Here is a 21090-nt window from a genome sequence, read left to right as displayed (position 1 = left end):
CCTGAAATTGCACTCTATTTGGAGCAGTATGATATTTTGAACACCTCAGTAGAGTACCTTATAAATATTTATTACTGCTTTCAGATAGCAGTGAGCTGAAGTCATCTCCATCAATGGGGTAAAAACTATTTAAAATGCCATTTATCCAACAGCTTTGCTGCTAAGAGTTACTTGACTTTTTTGCTTGGTTTACTTGTGTTTATAAAACAAGCTTAAATGTTCCAGCACCAAATAGTGTGGAGGATTTGGAACTCCAAAGGAAAGATACCCCAACCATGTGTAAATTCAAATCTCAGGAGCCGAGTTGGGCCAGACCATCATCTGCTCTGCATTGTCATAGTGAGGGCTTCAGTGGGAATCTCACCAGGAGTGGGAAGCCAGTTGAAACACCGTGTGTTCTGGGATAACAAGAGAAAATACAGACCTGTGTAGCGGTATCTAATTATTATTATTTTGAAAAATACTCTTATGTTGTACAAATTACTAGGTTTGTCATACTGACCTTTTTCTTTATTTTCCCAGCCATTTTATATATCCGTATGAATAATACACATATTTGTCATTCTGTTAGATGGTATATTCATCACATAAATGCTTTGTTTTGTTTTGGGGCTTCCCTCTTGGCTCAGCTGGTAAAGAAGCTGCCTGCAATGTGGGAGACCTGGGTTCGATCCCTGGGTTAGGAAGATACCCTGGAGAAGGGAAGGCTACCCACTCCAGTATTCTGGCCTAGAGAAGTCCATGGACTGTCGGACACGACTGAGCGACTTTCACTTCACTTAACATGATTAAAAGGTCACATAAGTCTCTTTGTTCAGATAATCTAACATCAATATTAATAAATTATAAGTTCAATTTAAACCTAGTTTTCTGGACTTTGTAAAGGTTATTTTTTCCTGTTCTAATATATTTCTAAGAATTACTATGGATCCCTTTTTTTTTAAAAAGCTTCTTAGAAAACAACTCTAATTAGCTTATTCTCCTAATACTAATAATGTTTACATAGGCTTTACATATAGAATATTAACAATTTTTCCTTTTATCCTTAACCCTATCAAATGAATAATAATATCATTATCCCCATTTTACATTTGGCTTCAGTTCAGTTCGGTTCAGGTCAGTCACTCAGTCGTGTCCGACTCTTTGCAACCCCATGAATCGCAGCACGCCAGGCCTCCCTGTCCATCACCAACTCCCGGAGTTCACTCAGACTCACGTCCATCGAGTCAGCGATGCCATCCAGCCATCTCATCCTCTGTCGTCCCCTTCTCCTCCTGCCCCCAATCCCTCCCAGCATCAGAGTCTTTTCCAATGAGTCAACTCTTCGCATGAGGTGGCCAGAGTACTGGAGTTTCAGCTTCAGCATCATTCCCTCCAAAGAAATCCCAGGGCTGATCTTCTTCAGAATGGACTGGTTGGATCTCCTTGCAGTCCAAGGGACTCTCAAGAGTCTTCTCCAACACCACAGTTCAAAAGCATCAATTCTTCGGCACTCAGCCTTCTTCACAGTCCAACTCTCACATCCATACATGACCACAGGAGAAACCATAGCCTTGACTAGATGAACCTTTGTTGGCAAAGTAATGTCTCTGCTTTTGAATATGCTGTCTAGGTTGGTCATAACTTTCCTTCCAAGGACTCATTCACATTGTTAATAAATAGGAGAGGCCACGTTTGAATCCAAGTATTTCACTCTACCAGAGCTATCTTACAAAATTTTCTTAATAATGCTGCCTTCACAAAAGTACATCCAGTCTTGATTTCTTCTTTTAGTCCTTTAAAGTTTAGTTATTTTTCAGGTTGGGCCTTCTACTCTTGTTACTCTGCATATTTCTGCAAGATCTTCACTACTTAGTATCCAGATATCTGTCTCCACCTGTCTGTCAGACATACCTACTTGGATGTCTCAGAGCCTCCTAAATATTACATGTTTTAAAATTATCTTTTCTAAAAAAATTAAAAATAAATTTAAAATAATAATAATAAAATTATCTTTTCTCACAAGCATGTCCCTGCTTCTATACTGCTACTGCTAAGTCACTTCAGTCGTGTCCGACTCTGTGCGACCCCATAGACGGCAGCCCACCAGGCTCCCCCGTCCCTGGGATTCTCCAGGCAAGAACACTGGAGTGGGTTGCCATTTCCTTCTCCAGTGCATGAAAGTGAAAAGTGAAAGAAGTCGCTCAGTCGTGTCTGACCCTCAGCGACCCCATGGACTGCAGCCTTCCAGGCTCCTCCATCCATGGGATTTTCCAGGCAAGAGTACTGGAGTGGGGTGTCATTGCCTTCTCCGATAGCCCTATTTTAATAGTCTTGCAATGACTCAACATGGAACTTTGGGTATTGTTATCCTTAATTTGCCTACTTTATCCCTCACCCTGCCCTTTCCTACAGCAAAAAATCTCCAAACCCTGTCCCTTTTACTTTTCCCACTACTTCAGGTTTTATTCCCAATCCATTCTTCACATTACAGTCAAAGCAGATATTGACAAGGGACAATCTTTTTTAGTCTTTCCCTTACTTAAAGTTCTTGAAAAGATACCCCATTGGACAAAGAATAAAGTCCTATTTTCTTAGCATAACAATCTCTGCAGTTTAAATTTTAATCACTTCCCTTGCTTCCAACCCCTCATATACCATAATTCATGTTCCTACAAAAGCCACAAGACACATCTTCTAAATTTTTATTAGGCATTAATAACATTCATTAAGGATCACCTGAATAATTATGATCAATATCATATAACACTAGGTTAAATAGAAATATTTCATTTATTTAAAAATTCTAAACTGTTTTTTTAAGATTTCAGAAATTCTAAATCAGGGTCTATCTATTATTTATCCTAGTTTTACAGATGAGTGCACTGAGTCCAGGAGAAGTCAGATACCTCCCAGAAATCAACACAGGTTATGAAAATAGGACTCAAATTTAAATAATATTAATCAAAGTCTACAACCTCCATGATACCATACACCATACTGCTTCTGCTTCTGAATCTACCACATGAAGATAAATCACCATCCAAGAGCCCAACTAGAGCATTTCAGTTCAGTCGCTCAGTCATGTCCAACTCTTTGCGACTCCATGAATTGCAGCACGCCAGGCCTCCCTGTCCATCACCATCTCCCAGAGTTGACTGAAACTCACGTCCATCAAGTCGGTGATGCCATCCACCCATTTCATCCTCTGTCATTCCCTTTTCCTTCTCCCACAATCCCTCCCAGCATCAGAGTCTTTTCCAATAAGTCAAGTCTTCGCATAAGGTGGCCAAAGTACTGGGGCTTCCGCTTTAGCATCATTCCTTCCAAAAAACACCCAGGGTTGATCTCGTTCAGAATGGACTGGTTGGATCTCCTTGAAGTCCAAGGGACTCTCAAGAGTCTTCTCCAACACCACAGTTCAAAAGCATCAATTCTTCAGTGCTCAGCTTTCTTCACAATCCAACTCTCACATCCATACATGACCACTGGAAAAACCATAGCCTTGAATAGATGGACCTTTGTTGGCAAAGTAATGTCTCTGCTTTTGAATATGCTATCTAGGTTGGTCATAACTTTCCTTCCAAGGAGTAAGCATCTTTTAATTTCATGGCTGCTATCGCCATCTGCAGTGATTTTGGAGCCCAGAAAAATAATGTCAGCCACTGTTTCCACTGTTTCCCCATCTATTTCCCATGAAGTGATGGGACCTGATGCCATGATCTTCGTTTTCTGAATGTTGAGCTTTAAGCCAACTTTTTCACTCTCCTCTTTTACTTTCATCAAGAGGCTCTTTAAATCCTCTTCACTTTCTGCCATAAGGTTGGTGTCATCTGCATATCTGAGGTTATTGATATTTCTCCTGGCAATCTTGATTCCAGCTTGTGCTTCATCCAGCCCAGCGTTTCTCGTGATGTACTCTGCATAGAAGTTAAATAAGCAGAGTGACAATATACAGCCTTGACGTACTCCTTTTACTATTTGGAACCAGTCTGTTGTTCCATGTCCAGTGCTAACTATTGCTTCCTGACCTGCATATAGGTTTCTCAAGAGGCAGGTCAGGTGGTCTGGTATTCCCATCTCTTTCAGAATTTCCCACGTTTATTGTGATCCACACAGTCAAAGGCTTTAGCATAGTCAATAAAGCAGAAATAGATGTTTTTCTGGAACTCTCTTGCTTTTTCCATGATCCAGTGGATGTTGGCAATTTGATCTCTGGTTCCTCTGCCTTTTCAAAAACCAGCTTGAACATCTGGAAGTTCACGGTTCACATATTGCTGAAGCCTGGTTTGGAGAATTTTGAGCATTTCTTTGCTAGCATGTGAAATGACTGCAATTGTGCGGTAGTTTGAGCATTCTTTGGCATTGCCTTTCTTTGGGATTAGAATGAGAACTGACCTTTTCCAGTCCTGTGGCCACTGCAGAGTCTTCCAAATTTCCTGGCATTTTGCATGCAGCACCTTCACAGCATCACCTTTCAGGATTTGAAATAGCTCAACTGGAATTCCATCACCTCCACTACCTTTGTTCATAGTGATGCTTTCTAAGGCCCACTTGACTTCACATTCCAGGATGTCTGGCTCTAAGTCAGTGATCACACCATCGTGATTATCTTGGTCGTGAAGATCTTTTTTGTACTGTTCTTCTGTGTATTCTTGCCACCTTTTCTTAATATCTTCTGCTTTTGTTAGGTCCATACCATTTCTGGCCTTTATCAAGCCCATCTTTACATGAAATGTTCCCTTGGTATCTCTAATTTTCTTGAAGATATCTATAGTCTTTCCAATTCTGTTGTTTTCCTCTATTTCTTTGCATTGATCACTGAAGAAGGCTTCCTTATCTCTTCTTGCTACTCTTTGGAACTCTGCATTCAGATGCTTATATCTTTCCTTTTCTCCTTTGCTTTTCACTTCTCTTCTTTTCACAGCTATTTGTTAGGCCTCCTCAGACAGCCATTTTGCTTTTTGCATTTCTTTTCTATGGGGATGGTCTTGATCCCTGTCTCCTGTACAATGTCACGAACCTCCGTTCATAGTTCATCAGGCACTCTATCAGATCTAGTCCCTTAAATCTATTTCTCACTTCCACTGTATAATCATAAGGGATTTGATTTAGGTTTCCTTTTTTGTTTGGGTTTCTTCCACCAGAGCATTTAGGTTTCCTTTTTGTCTGGGTTTCTTCCACTTCATCTGCACCACATGAACATCAGAGCTGTCTTTCATATATGCCCCATCCAAGATCCTAAGCCACAAAGGCATGCAGTGCAGCATTGTTTACTAAAAGCATATCTGAAAATAAACAGACTGTTAGGAATGGTTAAGACAGATAATAATAGAATGATTAAAGGATGGTAGATCATTCCTGACACTGCATAAGATTAAGATGCTAATCAGATTTTGGATTTAGACAACCCAGATAAATCCCACGTAGAACAAGACAAGGTACTCAAATCTTTACTTCATTTCTTGCCTTTCAAAACACACATTTGCATTTTATCCATGTCTCCTTTAGAGCTGAGGAACTTATGAAGGCTTTACCCAGGTGAGCTGATTATATGTTCCTTTTAGTTTTTTCTTTTTTTTTAATGCCATTTTGAATGAACTACACCCTATTTTAATTCTTGCTGTCCTAAATTAGTTGTTTAGCAAAAGGAAAATCGTTTGAGTGTTATATATGAAGATAATTTAACAATGTATTTCTTCCCAGTCACAAAAAAATCCAACAATTTTTTTTAACCTGCTTTGTTACAAAATAGGATGGATACATCCCAGCCCCCCCCCAAAAAAAATTCTGAATAGTCAATTTGTTTAGACTTCTTATATTTATGCAAAGAAAGATATTATATGTACATTTGAATAGCCACCATCTATATCCTAATTTGGTTATTTGAAATAAATTGTACATTTGGAAAGCGAGGAAAATGTAATTGAGAAGCTAGGCTGCTCAACATAGTTGAAATTCTTTCTGAATTCAGCGAGGGTCAGTTTAATTTCAAAGCAGCAGTCCTTGTTTTGAATTCCTATATAGGCTTTGTTTCATTTGCAGCATTAAATTTACTAATCACCAAACTTGATTTCCTCATCCAGTTTGGTTATAAGAATTTTTCCTGATGAATTTTATACTCAATTTTTTCTATTGTGTAAATGTTTATATTCAATTGCTTTGAAAAATATTAATTACCCAAAACATTGTAATCTGATCTCTAGAAAGAAGAAATTAAGAATTAAACATTTTTCTATAATAATAATTGCATCCACTCTGAGATTTAGATCAATTTCATAGGCAAAATATTCTGACTGATACCTTTTGTATAAATAATCCCAAATCAAACTTGGCAAAATAATGTTTTTGCAATCTCACTTTGAGTTATCATTAAATAGTATGTCCCAAGATTCTGATGGTAATGTATATTTACAATCAAAAAATTCCTCTCTGGATCAAGGATTCAGCCAGTCCCAGTCCTTCTTACCTCCTTACTTTCACTCTGAATTTATATATTAGACAGGTTTTCATCTCTTTCTCTTCTCCCAGAATTTTAACATTAGTTCTTTTATTCTAGTATCAGATTACCATAATGTTGACAAAGTATCCTAAAATTATTTATTTGGAAAGTAAACTGAAAAATAAATTTCTATTGTCTACTTTTTTAGAAAGATATTCTATTCCCTCAGTTGCTAGCAATTCATTTTTTTCTTAAAGTTTACGTGCAGTCATTTAACTTTTCAAAGAAATCTATAGTAACCATGTGATAAAATTATAGAATGTTCATTAAATAATCTCGGCATCTTCTCTTCAGGGGGAAAACCATCCAATGACCAAGTTTTCAAATAAGTCTCTTAAATGACACCCAGAATTTTAACTGGGATGGATCAAATTCTCAATTGTCTCATCACCTATAATGCCTCTTTCACAGACTGTTCCTGATTGTTTTTGCGAAAAGCAGAATAAAAATTCTGAATGTGATCTGAATTGTGAAGATAAAAACTCAGCACACAAAATGTACTGATATGTTACTCTTCTCTGGAGACCTCAGTGAATTTGAGAGATGGGATAGAATGTTAGCACTGATTATCTGCCCAATACAAACTCAGTCATAAAGTGATCAAATTAATTTGGCAGACTAATTCTAAACATAATTTCTCATTCCTTCATCATTGGCCAGACTGCAATTTATACACTTTCTAATAACAGTGGGCAAAACTACAGCTTAGACAGATCAAATTATGTAAAAGGAATGAAAGCAGAATATCAAGCATAGACATTTTAAAATAAATGCCATTTTACTGTTTTCAAAAACATGCATTAGTTTGGATTAAGCTACAGAAAAGTATTTACTTTAGTGAACAAATAAAATGATCATAGAAAATGTTTCAAAATGTTGATTCTAAAATTAGTGGAGAAGGCATATCCTCTAAACATTTTGAATAAAGCCTCTATGAAGTCCTTACATCTTGTAAAGTAATATTCTTACCAAATTATTTTTTCAGAGGTGATGCAAGTAATTTCAAGGTAATTCAGGTAATCCTGAATTATAAATCCTAAACTAGCAATGAGGTTTAACATTGCCCAAAGCACCCTAAATATGATTAGAATAAAAAGTTTGCTATGAATAAGTAGCTGATGATGATAACATTACAATGAAACATTTGAAAGAACATTGCTCATTAATGTCTTCTGAGTGACTTGAAGAAGTACAGTTAACCTGCAGCCATTTTTAACTTAAATGTTTACTTGAAATTACTATTACTCTTCAGAATTTAACAGTGTGCTATTATATGTGTTTTCTTTGATTCTAGGCTGGAAAGGAATGATATTACACGTTTTCTACTTTGAGCAATCAAAAACTCTCTAGTATCATAGACTAGATGATATTTGTCCTGGGGGGAGTAAGACATGACCTCAGTGAATCACAGTAATTTTATGTTTGGGGGGAACTACACACTGAGCTTTCTGTATGGAGATCAAGACACAGTGTATTCAAACACTACTTCAAACAGAGATGTGAGCCTGAATGCTTCAAAATTAAGAGGGTGTCACTTAAACCCATCAGGAGTTGGTAATTCAGCAAGTATTAAGCCTTCAGAGAAGCATAGCTCTTCTGGAACATAGTTATTGAAGTAGTGTAGCTCTATTTCAGTAAGTGAAAAAGGAGACAGCATTCCTCTTTAGAAAACTCAAAAGCATTCTTCATTTAATTAATAGGTAAGGGAAGGTCATCCACAGAAAAAAAGTAGTCCCTGAGATTTACTCAATTTGTATTAGGTGCCTGTTCTTTTGCTGACTTTCACATATGTGCTTTATTTTTCCTTTTTCTTCATCTTAATGGAAACACAACTGTTTAGTAAACTTTTTACTATTTGAAATGTGTAAGTGGTGAAACTGTCATCTCTTCCCTAGTTTGCAGACAGTATAATCGGCCAAAGAGAAATATTATTAAGTGTCACATAAGACTGAATAGAGACTTAGGAGATCTAGGAATGATGCTAAAGCTGAAACTCCAGTACTTTGGCCACCTCATGCGAAGAGTTGACTCATTGGAAAAGACTCTGAGGCTGGGAGGGATTTGGGGGCAGGAGGAGAAGGGGACGACAGAGGATGAGATAGCTGGATGGCATCACTGACTCGATGGACATGAGTCTGAGTGAACTCCGGGAGTTGGTGATGGACAGGGAGGCCTGGCGTGCTGTGATTCATGGGGTCGTAAAGAGTCGGACACGACTGAGCAACTGAACTGAACTGAACTGAAGACTGAATACATGAAATGGGCCCCTTAAGATAGATTCTATGCTGGCCAAGGCCAGAGTAGGGGAAAACCATAGTTACAGATTTCTCAGATCTAGCAACTGAAAATGTTTTCGAGTAGGTAGGGCTCTAATTGTAGTTGAATAGGGCGATTCCTCCTTGTGCAGTGGTATTTAATCCCTGCATCATTCTGCATGTGGGATTAGGTAAACATACTCTTACAGTCATTCCGAAGCCAAAGAATATCTGAGGCAGAGCAAAATACACTTCCAAGGATGTCTAGTGTTGTCATGATAAGAGCACACAGAGCGTGCCGACACCTTCTAAGGTAAGAGACGCACACCATTGGTGATATGCAAAATGGCTTCCGGGGATGCAAGATGAAAATTTTTTCTTTTCATTAGTTATTTGTTCTAATATGTATTAGCTACAACCCAGAATGTGACATGTCTTGTTACCTAACATGAAGCTAAAGTTCAAATTTTAGTGAATCAAAAATTACTAAGCAAATAAACAGCACGGCTATTTTACAGCAGTTGTAAAACTCCTAAAGGCGGTACACAAATCACTGGCAGGAAACAGGAAAGCAAGTGGTACTCATTCCTGCAGCCAATATGATTGATTAACTGTGAGTTTTTTCCCACACGTGTGAAATAGGAGCACATTAAGGAAGGTAAGAGGCACCGCTCTTGTGGATCCTACATTCTGTCTCACTTCTCTAAGTGGAACCTCGGGAGACTAGGGTAATCTAAGGCTGTCTACACTGGGGTGTTTTATCGACTTTTGTTGGATCCCAAAGTAAATTTCCTCTGAAGTTCTGGTGGCTCCAGTCAGGTTAGCTATGGCACGGCCTGGTATCTGATTGATTGAACCCCAGGGAGACAGTCTCCCTAGTGGCGCTTCAGGAAGAAACACTCCCGCGCAGTCCTGAGCCTCGGAGGAGGATGAGCTTCCGGTGCACGTTGCAAACAGGAAGGTCAAGGCCTTGGCACCTCATTGCCCTGCCAGGTGCCCTCCTTGTGAACACTTCCCATAATCCCCCCGTCCTTGCCCATCACGTCAGCTCTTACAGGCAAAGTCAAGCCCAAAGAATAGAAACCTTCGACTCCGAAAAACCACATGTGGACACTGGGGAGACAAGTAATTAAAAACACAACTTGGCATCTTACTCTGCAGCCCTGGCCTGCTAAGGTGACTTGCTAGATTTTATCACAAGGTACCTTTAGCCCAGGATTAAAGAACGATCTTGTGGCCTTAACATCTAGGATAGACCTAGGATGCAGTGTGGGGCAGAGTCTCTTTATGCTGGGCTGAGACAAACTAAAAAGTGATCTCTTTCTAGAAGCTTGCAGATATAGAAAGAAAGAAAAAGCATTTGTGCTTAAACCAAAATTTAAAACATCCAAACATAAGCCTTTGTGTGTACTACTTGGGAAAGGAGGGAAATGAGGTGGAATGAAATGAAACTATTTATTGCAGGTTTCCTCAGGACTGTTCTAGTCTAAAATCTTAAGGCTGTTCAAGATTTTCTGAATGAGACTCTGTTCCATCTGACTGCATTGGGTTCAGTGGGGTTTCTGAATCAGAACCACTTTGTATGTTTGTGAGGTTGAGAGGGTGGGTAAGTGCTCATTAAAAATGCATATTTCTAGGCCCCTCCTCAGAATCCAAATCTCTTAAGAGGTTCCAAAATTGACATTTTTTGCAAGTTATTCCGTGATTCTTAAACCTCTTTAGTTTGAGAATTCTTGTGTTAAACCACAAATTCCTTGAAGTTTAGAATATGTTTACATTTTTATATTAAGGCCCGCTCAGAACCTTGAGCCCATAGCACAAAGGGATTCTTCAGTCTGCCTCTGCAGGAAGCAAACTGGGTTTTCCTAATTATGATCCATCTCCTTTTACCAGAATCATTCTATAAGGAAGTGAGAGAGGAAAGAGAGAGTTCCTAGACCATGTCAGGAGGAGCCTCCACATTTAACACCGTAGAGCAATAAAAATCTTTCAAAAATCTTAAGGTTAAAAAAAACAGCTCTTCACTTTTCAGAGTATTCCCATGATGAAAAAGAAGAGAAACAGCATCTCAACACTGTGTTTCCTTGAGCAATCCGTTGCACTTCTCTATTTCCTCTGATGAAAAATGAGGACGTTGAGTAGATGGTTTCACACGGATCTGTCTGCAAAGGCTAGACACTTTTGAAAATGTAAGACACTTTAATTCTTCCCTTGCTGTACTGGTATTACTTAATATAGCAAACCTTATTAAATACCGAGCTCAATTTTCTTTTGGTTTACTAATACAAATTTTTCTTTACCCAATTTTTAAAACATTAATAATAACAATAAGTTCCACACTCGACAATGCTCTTTTCTATCTGCATTTCATTTCTGCCGAGATTCTGATTTAACTTTCATAGAGTGAGCTTCCAGCCCAAGGGCTACCCTCATCCTCTAAAGTTATGTTTGAGCAACTATGGGTCAAGTAGGGTGATGCTATTTCAACAAAGCTTATTTTTAAAGATAATTATTTTAGTATTGAAATTGTTTGTATCTATTCTTCTGAACTGAAGACCTTAACAGATTTATGCTCCAGTGATCACCAAGAGTCTGTTTTACAGATAGCCATCATACTCCCTATAAACTTTAACAGCCTACTCATAATATGATACTTAGAGCAAGGAAAAGTTGGTTTCATTGGATGTGAGATTTGAATATTTCTATTTAAAACCATTAACCTAATAGATTCTAATATTTTATCCATATGAATGTATATAAATATAGGTATACATAGGGGCTTCCCAGGTGGCTCGGTGGTAAAGAATCTGTCTGCAATGCAGGAGACGTAAGAGACACGGGTTTGATCCCTGGGTTGGGAAGATCCCCTGGAGGAAGGCATGGCAACCCACTCCAGTATTCTTGCCTGGAGAATCCCCACGGAGAGAAGAACCAGGCAGGTTACTGTCCATGGGGTCTCAGAGTCAGACATGACTGAGTGACTGAACAACAACAAAGCTATTCAGTTTCATGATACTAGGAAACTTAGAGTAGTTATTAAGAATTACTGCCCAGCAACCAAGTGAGTAAAATTTCATTCTTGTAGACCCATAGGAGTGAGGGAAAGTCTCAACTGATACATGGGCTGAAACAGCTGTTTTCCAGTATAACTCTTCTTATGCTCATACATAATTTTTAGAAATTTAAGGACAAAAGAATACAGTTTACATTCTAGGCTATTCAAAAATCAGGAATGAGAGTAGAAGGTAATATTGCATGCTTTAAATGCACTTTTAAAAGTAAATGGAAATTTTGGAATTTTCTTTAAATATTTTTAACTCAAATTTTTCATAATTTGGTTTACATATATAAATTTCCTTTAAACATTTAGTACAGAGAACATAGTCCATGTGTGAAAACCAAGAAAATGAAGTTATAAGAAATGTATTAAGATTTCTTGAAAATTCTACAAGAAACTGGAGCCAATAGTTATTTTAAAAAGTACTTGATAGCATGCTACACTGGAAGTTAAACATTTAACCTTCTGAGATTATTTCATAGAATTTTAATAGCTATCATTTTGTACCTTTTAATGACTCTATCTCTTCTTATTGCCAGCAAAACATACCCTGTGAATGTTACAAGGAAATCACTTCAGCTTCAACAATACAATAGAGAATTTTTAAGTAATTTTTCAAAACAGCGATACCAGTAAAATTTTCTAACAATACCTTTTAAAAAATCTTTGCCATCTAACAATATTCTGAAAATAATGGTGTCACTTTGTGCAGTAGAAAGATACTGTTCATATTTCCTGTTTACATTTTTCCTCATTCTTCTGTGAATTATAATGAGTCAAAACCCAGTTTTTAAAAAAATCTATAAAATCCAATGTAAAGTTCTAAAATATGATAGGTTTTGACTGATATATAATAGCAATCATGGTAATTTTCCTGAACCTTATTGCCAATTCTACATAGAACAAATAAACATTTATGAAAAATATAAGTCTAGGAAATCTGCAGTGGAATGGATACTATAATGTAAATCCTAAGGTCTAGTGGTGATATATTTTACTTGTGGATAAAATTATAGCTTATGCATTTGTATAAAAAAAACAGTAAAGTGCCTAGAATTTTTTCAAAGTGGAATGAGAGACTATTAGAGTGTATTAAATACAGGGAATGACATGATTTAATTTGTATATTTTAAAAATCTGGCTGCTATGTAAATTCAAAGAACATAAATATAGAAGTAAGAAAATCAATTAGAAAGCCATTGCAGTTGTCCAGATTTTAAAAAATATATTTATATATATACTAATAATATATATATTTACTTTAAATCTTGAATGTATTTATATACATACACATGTATATGAGTAATGTTAATAATAACTTTATTAACTATCAACAAATTAATACAGAGTAAAGGGAAAGAATACAGTTGGAAAAACAAGAGGGGACATTATTTTTTTTTTAATATTTATTTATTTGGCTGTGCCGGGTCTTTGTCTTGGCATGTGGGATCTAGTTCGCTGACCAGGGATCAAACCCAGGCTCCCTGCACTGGGAGCACTGAAGTCTTAGCCACTGGACCACCAGAGAAGCCCAAGAGGGTGTGTTATTAAAATCATAATTATATACAGGGACTAATTAGAAACTGTCCATCTAGTTCATTTCTTCTTGCACTTTTATTAGGTACTCACTATGCATGTGAAGAGTTGACTCATTGGAAAAGACTCTGATGCTGGGAGGGATTGGGGGCAGGAGGAAAAGGGGAGGACAGAGGATGAGATGGCTGGATGGCATCACCGACTAGATGGACGTGAGTTTGAGTTAACTCAGGGAGTTGGCGATGGACAGGGAGGCCTGGCGTGCTGCAGTTCATGGGGTTGCAAAGAGTCGGACACAACTGAGCGACTGAACTGAACTGAACTGAACTGAATGTGTCAAGCACTATGCTAGGCTGCACACTCAACAGTTTTTTCAATTCCCTGAAATAAAGTTGAGCTATTTCAGAGCTAAAGTGAAAACTGATTATAAAATTTGCTCTATGTGCTCAGAGATAATTCCATGGCATCTATACAATGCGCTGCTCAAAGAGTCATCTAATTCCTAAGAGCTTGGGTTCTAGTCCTGAGTGATGCAGAAAGCAAGGGCTCTCTGGGTATGTCTTTCTCCTATAAAATTAGAACTTAATAAGATAATCTTGAAAACTTCTTCTAAATATTTCTAGCTCTAAAAGAGTTTATGGTTTGATCAGCTTTGTCTAAGCACTCACTCGCAGCTCTGTTCCAATGGACTATCTCCCGATATCAAGCATTGTATGTGTGTGTGTGTGTGTGTGTGTGCGCGCGCGCGCTTAGTTGTGACCTCATGGACTGTAGTCCAGCAGGATCCTCTGTCCTTGGGATTTCCCAGGCAAGAATACTGGAGTAGGTTGCCATTTCCTCCTCCAGGGGATCTTCCTGACCCAGGGATTGAACCCAGGTCTCCTGCACTGCAGGCGGATTCTTTACCATCTGAGCCACCAGGAAAGCCCAACATCAGGCTTTGCTGAACTTTAATTATGTGCGCATTCTAATAGTCCTGTATATATACTCTAATACAAGGTTAAGGATAATAAATGCCATCTACTGGAAACATACATAACATATTTTCAGTTGTGTTTCTCCACGATAACTCTGCAAGGTGAAATGTGTTGCCATTTTCTCCTTTGGAGACCAACCTCACAGAGATTACGTGGCCTGCCAAGTAAACAGCAGAGGCAGGACATACCCCAGATCTTCCCCTGAACAAAGTGCAGCAGGCTACATTTTACTGTTCAAACTAAATGGGATCATACAGAAATAATCAATAACCTAGTCAAGTGCTTTTGAAGCATTTTTTTTTTTAAATTAGAAAACCCAATATGTGTCAGACAGGGGTTAAGAAAAAAAAGATTTTAATTATGTGTTTGTAATCCTCTCCCCAACCCTACCCCTTATTGGCCTGCTAAGAAGAAAGGATTATTACTTGCTTACTCAGCCATAGAAACTTAATTGTGTCTACTGGTTAGAGAATATAAAGGCTAATTAGAAGACACCAAATGAGTGTCAATTGCTCTATATAAGAAAGGTAGCCTAAGGAAAAGGAATTTTCATGAAGTTATAAGACTGAGAATTTATGGAAGAAAAGGGATTTGAAATCAACACATTACTATGATGGGATTTTGAGGAGAGAAATGGGTTAAGAAGAATTTAAATAAGTTTTTGCCAAAACTGGCCACAAAGCAGCTGTATTTTATTTGGCAAAACAGATAAAAGATGAGCTTCTCTGCTGAGATGTCCAAAGGCACAGGCTGCCCAAATACACTCAAACTGCTTTGTGGGAAGCTATTTTTCTTTGTATCTGTGCAGACAGTTAAATCCTCTGAAAGTGAAGCAATTGAATCGGGTTTAGTTGTAAGCACAGGCAGGCTTTTTCCTGGTTAGTTAGTAGGCTGCCTTCTCCCTGGATATCTCCCCAATACTTTCTATTAGTTAAGACATCAGCAGGGAAAATAATCCTTTATTTAATAGTAAAGGCAAAGAATTAATCTGGTCTTTCACAAATAGTAGATTCTTCTATAAAGAATATATCTTGTATACTAAAACAAAATTTTATATATAGTATATATGATAATGTAATGAAGGCAAAGCACCTCTCTACTCTACCCCACTTAATATAGAAGAGCTAGAAATTTGCTGATATTGAATTAAGCCAAAAGGATTAGGTATTTCTATTAGGTTAGGAAAAAATTGGAATATCAGTTCAGTTCAGTTCAGTCGCTCAGTTGTGTCCAACTCTGCGACCCCATGGACTGCAGCTTGCCAGGCCTCCCTGTCCATCACCAACTCTCGGAGTTTACTCATACTCATGTCCATTGAGTCGGTGATGCCATCCAACCATCTCATCCTCTGTCATCCCCTTCTCCTCCCGCCTTCAATCTTTCCCAGCATCAGGGTCTTTTCCAATGAGTCAGTTCTTCACATCAGGTAGCCAAAGTATTAGAGCTTCAGCTTCAACATCAGTCCTTCCAATGAATACTCAGGACTGATCTCCTTTAGGATGGATTGGTTGGATCTCCTTGCAGTCCAAGGGACTCTCAAGAGTCTTCTCCAACACCACAGTTCAAAAGCATCAGTTCTTCAGCACTCAGCTTTCTTTATAGTCCAACTCTCACATCCATACATGACCACTGGAAAAACCATAGCATTGATTTAGATGGAGCTTTGTTAACTTGCATCCTAAATGTCTACACATATGAAAAGAATTTATGTTTAAGTGTTCACATAGTATATAATAATGCACTAAATAGTTGGGATGGAAATAAACAGGAAAAGAGAATATAATTATGAAAACAAAATGATTCAGAGAAAAACTGTGGAATGTCAGAAAATGACATTATGCTATCAAGTTCGCAAATGAGTTAGTTGGTAATTTTACTAAAACCTAAATTCTGAGTGGAAAATAATTTCAAATTTGATACTTTCAAAGGCCAGTGAAAGCTGAAGACCCTCAGGTCCCTAAAATGAGGAGGAAAAGAAGAAAATCCTGTAAAAAATGGAAACTCTTGAATCCCACAGTATGTAAGTCTAATTCATTGGCTTTATAAGTAAGTAAAAAGTGAACTACCTGGTTTATGTATTTTTATCTTTATCACAGGAATAGCTATAAAAATAGGAAGATAAATGCACATATATATTATAAAATGATTTAGAAATTTGGTCAATTGTTACTATATATGTATTTCTGCATTATCAATTATATGAATTGCAAATGATAATTCAAATAAAAATATTTACATATTCAACAAAGGCTATTAAAGTCCCTATTCTTAGACTCTGTCATCAATGCATTCCTGTGTAACTGTCTCAAATCTATCTCCTGCTGCTGCTGCTGCTGCTAAGTCGCTTCAGTCATGTCCGACTCTGTGCGACCCCCATAGACGGCAGCCCACCAGGCTTCCCCGTCCCTGGGATTCTCCAGGCAAGAACACTGGAGTGGGTATCTATCTCCTACTTGCAGAAATTGAAGTATAGGCCATTGAAAGTGGCTATAAGCTGTAAAATTATCAAACTGAAAATGGCTATATACTGTTCTTCGCATGAGGGTGCTATTTTGAGATAAAATTGTAATCTACAGTTCTGGAAGGCAGGCTACCACTCTATAACCTGCTGTAAATGGGCGTCAGAGAGCCGTGTCTCCGTGTGTTTTTTCATACAACTTCCACGTGACAGCTCTCAGACTACAATCAGGCCCACTGGAAACTCTGAGTATTTGCTATAAGAAAAGTCATTCCCTCAGACTAAAAGAGAGACAAATAGACAAATGGGAATGGTTAGACTCTCCAAGGACCTTCAGTATGCTCGACAACCTATATGTCAAATCAGAAGTCTGTATACCTCTCCTGAAATTGGAAAGTAAGAATTCTTAAATATATGGGTCTTTATTTGATCATGAAACAGCAATTATTTTTCTCCACCCCAAACTTCTTTGCCACCTCTAGCAAAATTTTGGTAGGATATTTTCCTTTATCTGATTGAAGAGAATTTATTTATTTATTCTTTTATATAATTATGTAATTTTATTAAAATATAAAAGTATATATAAAATACTATTTAAAACAATTATAAATACTACTTCTCACATTTTTATCTTAATCAGCTTAATAAAGATATCCTTGTGGACACCTGGTTCATAGATTTCCATGACATCGTTATTTTTCTGTTGCTCATTCTTTTCTTTTCCCTTTGAAATACTCTCTTTCAGACATTTAAAACATAAGTTGAAATCTTTGTATTTTGTCTGCTGTTTGTTACACAAGATACAATACTTCATGCTCATGTTTGCAAATCTGCCAAGCAAAATATTCTAATATTATAAAGCAGAGGAGTAAAGGTTACAAGGTGTCAGTTTTGGGCCAAATACCTGACCATGGCAACTGGCTCTGTATCAAGAAGTCTCTTAAAATTCATTTGCATAAATTTGCTCTGAAATTTTTATTTCACCAATCTTGGAAGTCTCTGCTTCAAAGTAAAACTTAACTTAGATTCCTACTTCCTAAAACTACCAAGTGATATTCTGCATTCTAAGATAATTGATTTAAAATGACATATTTATTAGAAATGAATGTTTGTGGAAAATAGCTTGACATACTAGGAATGAATGTCAAAATACTTACAAAGGATATGCATTGAATTTCATCCTAGAATTTGGAACGGCTGCTTTCTAAATGGACACAGAAAGCTTTTCTTTTTTTGCTTCTTCTTTAGGTGAACCTCAGGTTGCTGACCAAGCATGCCAAAAAAACATAAAAGGTCTTGAAAAGGAAGTCAAAGGAGACACTACAGGAGCTTTACTTCATCAGACTGGGGCATTAGGAAAATCTCAGGAAAGTGGAGATGAGCATACATCTGCTGCTATGAGTAGAAAGCATAAGTCTCCTTTTCTCCCTAAAGATAAGAAACAACTCCCCTCTGAAAGCAAAATAATTAAGGAAAAGGAAAGGGATGAGCCTCCTTCATTCCTTTCTGATCAATCAGACAAAGTCTTACCAGCGGTCACATTCAATGACTGCGAAGAACCATTATCAGGAAAAATTGCACTGCGGGGTTTCCCAAACACATCAGAGGCCCTTCAACCATCAAAAGGCAAAACTGTGACAGACGTGAGGTGTGGGGTTGTCCACGTACAAGTAGCAATCAAGAAGAGCTGTTTCTGTCAAACAGGAGTACGGCTCCCAACGAAAAAGACGTGTTCAAGATGGCACCCGTGCTACTCTGTCAGACACTCTCAGAGAAGCGAGACTTCTAGAGGCTGCTCTTTGAAGTGCAAGAATCTGTCGGTCGAAGAAGGACAACCCAAAGCATCGTCTAAATCTGAAGGGAAAATTGCCAGAACTGAGAGCCCCTCACTGAAAGTTAGCATCGTAGGAAAAGGAATTAAAGTCAAATACGTGAGTAAGAAAGAGAATGTATTAATAAATATAACTTGTCCACCAAAAAGTGGGAAAATAGTGAAAAACAGAAACATTGCCCCCAGCCACTCAGCTGAAGAAGGGCCCAAGTCTTCTGCACTGTCCGATACTGGGTGCCCTGAGAAGTGGCAGCTGGAAGACAAGCGTCACAGTTCAGGTTGTTTGCACGTCTCTCCCCCAACTGTGTTTGGTCTCCAGAAGGAGGAGAATTTTGATACAGTTGTGGTTTCTCTGTACTCAAGCCCCGACAGCGAGAAGAATAAGCCTGACACAGTACCCTCAGTCTCAGATGACTGTGCAGTAGAATCTGCCATCTTTCAGCAAAAGAACTGTGCAGTCAGTAAGAATACCCCCCAAAAGAAACGTGTCTTTGAGGCTGAGACTCTTCTCACAAACATTCTTCCTACTTCACGTAGTACCTTAAAGACCACGAGCTTAAGCGATACTGACTTAAGTAAAACGCCTTTTGAGGACCCTACAGATGTGAACAGAGACAGAAAAATCATCTCAGATAAACCAGAAAAGATCACATCGGACCCAGATACACAGCCCAGCCCAGAAGGAATAAATTATTTGCCAAGTTCTATTACTGACATCTTTCCAGTTCAAGATGGCAAAGGCTCTGACTTTGGTTCGTCTTCTCTGAGCGTGCAGTTTGTGGGAGAAAAGGCATCCAACATTTACTGCAAAGGCAGCAAAATTCCACCTGCAGATTGCTATGAGAACTCAGATTCTTTATCTTTCCCTTCTATTCAAAATGTTCTGAAGTCTTCCACTTCTTTCAGCCCATCACCCTGGGCCACCGGACACTCAGAACCTAAAGAAACCCCTGGGGATCCCTTTTCTTTTAATCACTGTGCTGAAGTTTTGAAAGACTATGGGGAAGGGCTTATTGATGTGACTGAGAGAGACTTTGAAAACACCACTTTACATAGTGACCCTCATACAAAAGCACAGCTACTGGAAGTGAAGGGGACACCGCATCCACCTCTCAGCCTCAGGTCCTCCGGCAACCTCTCTGCTGGCCAGCCACTCAGCAGTAGCAGCTGCATTACCGCAGAGTGGGGTCAGACAGGGTCTTGGGCAAGCCATCCAGACACAGCGGTCCCCAGCAAAACAAAAGCACCAGTGATGACATTAATAGCTGATGAGTTAGGCCAAAGATTAATTATTCAAGGTGATAAAGAAGACACTGTTTACTCTAATTATTCCATGGGAATGAAAAGTCCTAAAGAGCCTCCCAGCTCTCTGGGAAACGTTGAAAAAGACAAATTCCATATAATTATGCCTACAGTAAAGAACGCATGCTACAGAGATTTTGAAGACCTGGCAAAGGAGAATCATGATAAAGTCTGTTTTCAGACGAATTTTCCAGACAGTGCTGAGTTCAGCTGTGCAATGTGTGCTACAGATAACCTGTTCCTTATTGAGAAAACCCTGACTGATGATGTGGACCAATATGGTAACCAGGATGAACAAAGCTTTGGACTAACCACTTGTAAACAGGAGCCAGCAGGGTGCCAAAGGACTGCATCAACAAAGCCAAACCCTGAAGAAAATAAAAATGACCCAAAGGAAACTTACGATCACCAAATAGACATCCTGTTCTCCCCTCAGAAGCAGAAAGCTCTGAAAGGTACAGTGGGCTATATAGAATCTTTAACTTTCATTGTTTTTACTTGTTTGACCTTTGGGAAGTCTTTTTTTATTGCTTGGGATTTTTTCTTTATGGCTGAAGATATATTGAGTATTTTAGAGTTAGATGAATATGGGCAAGCATATATCAGCCTGCCTTTTTCCATTATCACCTACCCCACCCATAAATAGTGCATAGCAAAATTACCAAGACTGCAGTTTAATATAAAGTTTAAAAAAATCGATTTCTCTTTAAAAGGTTGATGTATTGCCAAATCAATTTTGTGGGAAACGTTAGCCTTTTGCCACTCTTAAATAATCTGCCATTTCTTCCTTCTTGCAAGCTAAGCATGTTCAGTAGAATTGGAAGAAAATGTTTGTGATAAAATGTGTTTTTAAACCTTGCCGTGTCATTGCAGAAGCACGGCATACATGTTTCAGGCCATGTGGAATAGTAATTAAAGCAAAGGACAAAAAACAGAAACAGTCATGGCTAATCCGCATTGAGCCATCCTAGGGACCTCTGACCACATGCAGACCTCTCACCTCCCTTGTGGATTGGTTGGCCATTTTCAAACCACTGATAGAACCCAGAAGCTCTCTTGGAGATGGCTAAGATAGAAGCTCTTTCCTAAATACATAATACTGCCTTTCTGCTTTTAATCTTGGATCCTCATCGTATCATTAGAGGCCCTTCTTGTTTTTCTTCAATAAGCCCAAATATTTTATACTTAAGGT

The 21090-nt window shown here is 38.2% G+C and overlaps 1 protein-coding gene across 1 annotated transcript; it reads left to right on the top strand.

Moving 5' to 3' along the window:
• The first annotated feature begins 9282 nt into the window (after positions 1-9282).
• On the top strand, positions 9283-20869 carry LOC129632969 (uncharacterized). The gene is made up of 5 exons (XM_055554760.1): positions 9283-9394; positions 10769-10925; positions 16236-16327; positions 18014-20353; positions 20772-20869. Coding segments are annotated over exons 2-5 (2532 nt in total). The 5' UTR covers positions 9283-9394; positions 10769-10923.
• The last annotated feature ends 221 nt before the right edge of the window (positions 20870-21090 follow it).

Source organism: Bubalus kerabau, chromosome 1 (genome assembly GCF_029407905.1).
Source record: "Bubalus kerabau isolate K-KA32 ecotype Philippines breed swamp buffalo chromosome 1, PCC_UOA_SB_1v2, whole genome shotgun sequence".
Classification (NCBI taxonomy): domain Eukaryota; kingdom Metazoa; phylum Chordata; class Mammalia; order Artiodactyla; family Bovidae; genus Bubalus; species Bubalus kerabau.
The sequence above is the reverse complement of the archived record's forward strand: the minus strand, read 5'-3'. Positions and strand labels throughout refer to the sequence as shown.